This window comes from Aegilops tauschii, chromosome 2, assembly GCF_002575655.3.
Source record: "Aegilops tauschii subsp. strangulata cultivar AL8/78 chromosome 2, Aet v6.0, whole genome shotgun sequence".
In the NCBI taxonomy this organism is placed as follows: Eukaryota; Viridiplantae; Streptophyta; class Magnoliopsida; order Poales; family Poaceae; genus Aegilops; species Aegilops tauschii.
In genome coordinates this window covers 11,978,738-11,982,959 of record NC_053036.3, presented here as the reverse complement: position 1 = coordinate 11,982,959, position 4,222 = coordinate 11,978,738, and the positions used below count along the sequence as shown (strand labels likewise).

The 4,222-nt window shown below is 48.0% G+C and overlaps 1 protein-coding gene across 1 annotated transcript; it reads left to right on the top strand.

Annotated features, from left to right (window-relative positions):
- Positions 1-233: 233 nt before the first annotated feature.
- On the top strand, positions 234-3,445 carry LOC141041908 (tyrosine N-monooxygenase-like). The gene is made up of 2 exons (XM_073509479.1): positions 234-1,616; positions 1,744-3,445. The coding sequence occupies exons 1-2, from the start codon at positions 648-650 to the stop codon at positions 2,383-2,385; spliced, it is 1,611 nt and encodes a 536-aa protein (XP_073365580.1). The 5' UTR covers positions 234-647; the 3' UTR covers positions 2,386-3,445.
- Positions 3,446-4,222: the final 777 nt, after the last annotated feature.

Sequence of the window (4,222 nt, the reverse complement as noted above, 5' to 3'; positions counted from 1 at the left end):
GGCCCGCGCCGCCTCCGCGCCACAGATCGGATCGAGCGCGTCTCCATATGAATCGGGACTCCGCAAAACCCCAGAGACGCGGGAGAGAGGTGATGTCGTCCGCCACCGCCGTCAGCCCCCGGGCTTAGACCGGCGGCGTCCCCCAGCGGCAGCGGAGGGAGGGGAAGAGGGAGTGCGGGCTGGCGGCGGCTAGGTTTTTGGGTGCCGCCCGAGTCGCCCTAGCGGGTGGCGATGCAGGGGCTTCGGCTCGCTCAAGAAGATGTCTAACTAAGAGCTGCATATTTTTTGCCAACATTCACTGGATTTGCTCTCTATCAATTAATTTTCCTACTAACCAAATTACCAAAAGAAGGTGGACTGTTCAGAATGCATTGAAAATGCACGAGGCATGATCCTTCTAGACATGAATGGTATATGTGGCCACGTGTGGTAATGGAAGGAGTCTCTAACTGATAAAACAATTATATGTACGTCAGGGATGCAGGCTCCCCGGCTGTCCTATAAATACCCGGAGAACTAACAAACTTAGATGCACCAAGCAAGACTGTCCTCAAGCACAAGTCTTAAAATATCTGTCTATTACCGATCCGTTCCACAAATTGCCTTCTATCCTACTCCATATAACATCCTTCCCAGCTCATCCAAAGATGACTCTTGGTACTCTTGTTATCATGGTGACTTTGCTGGTGTATTTTGTCTTGAAGAATAAAAGAGTGCTATTGTCCCAGCAGCAACGGGGGCGACGAGGCAGGCTGCCCCCAGGGCCTGCCACGCTGCCCATCATCGGTAACATGCACCAGCTGATTCTGAACAAGCCAGCGGTATTCCGGTGGATCCATGGCCTGCTCAAGGAGATGAACACAGACATCATGTGCCTCCGTCTTGGGGCTACTCATGTCATTGTTGTCGCATGCCCACAGATAGCCTGTGAGGTACTGCAAAAAAAAGATGAAGTTTTCGCCTCCCGTCCCACCACCTTCGCCTCAGGCTTATTCAGCTTCGGGTACAAGGGCTCCATCTTCTCACCACACGGAGAGCAGTGGAAGAAGATGAGGCGTGTCCTCACTGTTGAGATCCTCGCCTCGTCCATGGAGCGAAAGCTCTACCACCTCAGGAAAGAGGAGTACGACCACCTTGTGAGGTACATTAATAAAACTTATTGCAGCGACATGGCATGTCCAGGCAACATTGTCAACGTCCGTCATGTAACCCAACACTTCGTTGGTAACATGATAAGAAGGCTTGTGTTCGGTAAAAGATACTTCAGTGACCTACCAGCTTCATCCACTAGTGGGCCTGGACATGATGAGGTGGCACATGTTGCCGCTCTCTTCACGGCCCTCAACCATCTCTACAGCTTTTGCGTGTCCGACTACTTCCCAGCCCTTATAGGCCTTGACATGGATGGCCAAGAAAAGGTTTCGAAGGATGCCATGCAAACACTCAACCGGTTGCATGATCCCATTATAGAGGAGCGGATCCACGAAAGGTCATCCACTCTTGAGAAATGTGGTGAAAAGAAAGAGGCGAGAGACTTTTTGGACGTCCTAGTTCATCTAAAAGATGCAGAGGGACAACCATTGCTGTCCCTACAAGAAATTAGAGCACAAACAGCGGTTAGTATGTCTCCTTAAGCTCGATAGAAAGTTCATTAATTGTTCTTTGAGCCATATTATACATGTATTGACCTTTTCTGTTGCGTTGTACTAATTACTTTATTTATTCTCACATCTATGGATGTAGGAAATGATGTTTGCAGCAGTCGATAACCCATCTAATGCGGTTGAGTGGGCACTTGCTGAGATGATGAACGTGCCAGAGATCATGCAAAAAGCAACTGAGGAACTCGACACCGTTGTCGGTAAAGACAGACTAGTCGAAGAGTCTGACATTCCTCGGCTAAACTATCTCAAATCGTGCATCCGGGAGGCCTTCCGCATACACCCATACCATGCTCTTAATGTACCCCATGTCGCCATGGCGGACACAACTGTTGCTGGCTACACAATCCCCAAGGATAGCCACATACTTTTAAGCCGGCTTGGACTTGGCCGCAATCCCAAGATCTGGACTGAACCACTGGAGTTTCAACCTGAGAGGCATTTGAACACTGCGAATGTACTTCTCACTGATCCAGGCCTACGTTTCATTTCATTTAGCAGTGGGAGGAGGGGTTGTCCTGGGATGTCACTTGGTACCTCTATGACAATGATGTTGTTTGCAAGGATGTTGCAGGGATTCACTTGGACAAAGCTTCCCGGCGTTAAGAGTATCAGTCTCCAAGAACGCAATGCGGGCCTTGCACTAGCTAAACCCCTTGTTCTGCAAGCTACACCACGTTTGGCTGCACATCTCTATATATATGATCCAGCTAAAAAGATTTAATACGCGTTTTCTCATTTATGTATCAATAAAATGTATCTGGAACTAGTGTGTGTTACATGTTTCTGGCGCTGCGTTCGGTTCTCTTGTAATGTTATGACACTGCATGTGTGTACAAACGAAGCAATCGATGTGTGTACTTATCATTATGTAAAACAAAACCTCTGTATTTTCCATTATGGTGTACCATGCAAATAATCCTTGGAACTGCACAAAAGTTTTATGTTTATGGTGTATACATGCCTGCCTGTACAATTGTGTGCCCAGCTTTGACCCCGTCTTACCATTATGTTCTGTATTGCTAACTTGTTGTTCTATAGACTAAGTTTTTTTATTCTATTAACTAGGGTTTCTTTTGTCGTGAGAAATCTTTTCTTCTGAGATATAAAAGCTGTATCACCATGCATTTTAGTAGAAATAACTTATACACAATGATTAACGAGCCGGCCGGGAAGGTTCCCTGTCATCGAAAAGGCGAAAAAAAGAAAATGCTCATCCTAATCAGGCCCAATGCCCAGTTCATTTTTCCTTTGAAACAACTAAAATTCTGAAGAACTGGACTGCGGCAGATTCTGCTTAATAATCAAGTGAAACACGCTGTTCACAAATATGGCTTGGTGCTTGAATACGATGCGAGAATTCTTGTTTTGGAAGTAATTTTCTACTCCCTCTGGAAAGATTTATAAGACGTTTTAGAGTTCCACGTTCATTTCTCGTAAAGCTACGAAATATCTTCAGTTTCCAATTTTGCCCTCGTCACTCACTCCTCCCACTCACTCATTCCCCTCCCTCTCGCTCGACTCGCTTGTTCCCCTTTTCTCGCCTCCGACGAAATCCCTAGCTCGTCTCGCCTCTGACGCTCACGTCGTCGCCGCTAGCTTGCCTATCACCCGCGTCGTCGCTGCTCGCCTCCCTCTCGCCAGTGTTGTCGCCTCTCGCCTCCCTCTCCCCCGCGTCGTCCGGGCTGCCTTCACTGGTGCCGTCGCCTCTCACTCTCGCCCGCATCGCCTGCACCAGCAAGGTCGCCACAAAGTTTGATTTTTTACTGAAGGGGAGGCGAGAGCCTGTGGGAGGAGCTATGCCGAAGGTCTGAAGCGGCTAGTCGTCTCACTGTGAGCACGAGGGGGGGGAGGAGCACGAGCGAGCGGCTGTTTTAGATGAGGAGGAGCACGAGCGAGCGGCTGTTTTAGATGAGGAGGAGCGGAGGCGGCAGTGACATGGTGCAGGCGACGCTCCATCTGCTGCTGAGTGTGACGAGTGGAGGAGGAGCAGGAGGACGTCGGCGCCGTCGGTGAGCATTCCTCTCTGTAGATCTGATTGCTTGCCGCATGCTTGTTGAGTATTGCAAACTTGCTCCTCTCTGATGATGATGAAACAGAGATCTGACTGAATTTCTCGCATGCCTTGTCCTGAATGTTGATTATGTGAATGTTCACAGGAACGTGGAGAACAATCAATTCAAGGATCAATCCCAGAGAAGATGCTCAGCATCCCAAAATTGGTGTAGAAGAAAGGACAACCACTTAACCATTCAATTTCTGCAGAAGAAAGGACAATCATTTAACCATTCTGATCCGCGGTTCCTCTCCGACGACAGTGAGTTGCTGTTTGTACTCCCATGTTCTTTTGCTTGTACTGCTAGAGTGCTTGCGCTTGTGCTGCTAGATTAATATGAGTAGGAGTAGAGTACAAGCAGTAGTTAGAGTGCTTGCTCAGAGTAGGATTTCTGTTAGGAGCAGTTAGAGTACTCTACTGGAAGTCTGAAAGTACTCCTTGTAAGAGTAGTTAGAGTTCTTGCTCAAAGTAGGATTTCATTTAGGAGTCCAGTTGAGCAAGTTTA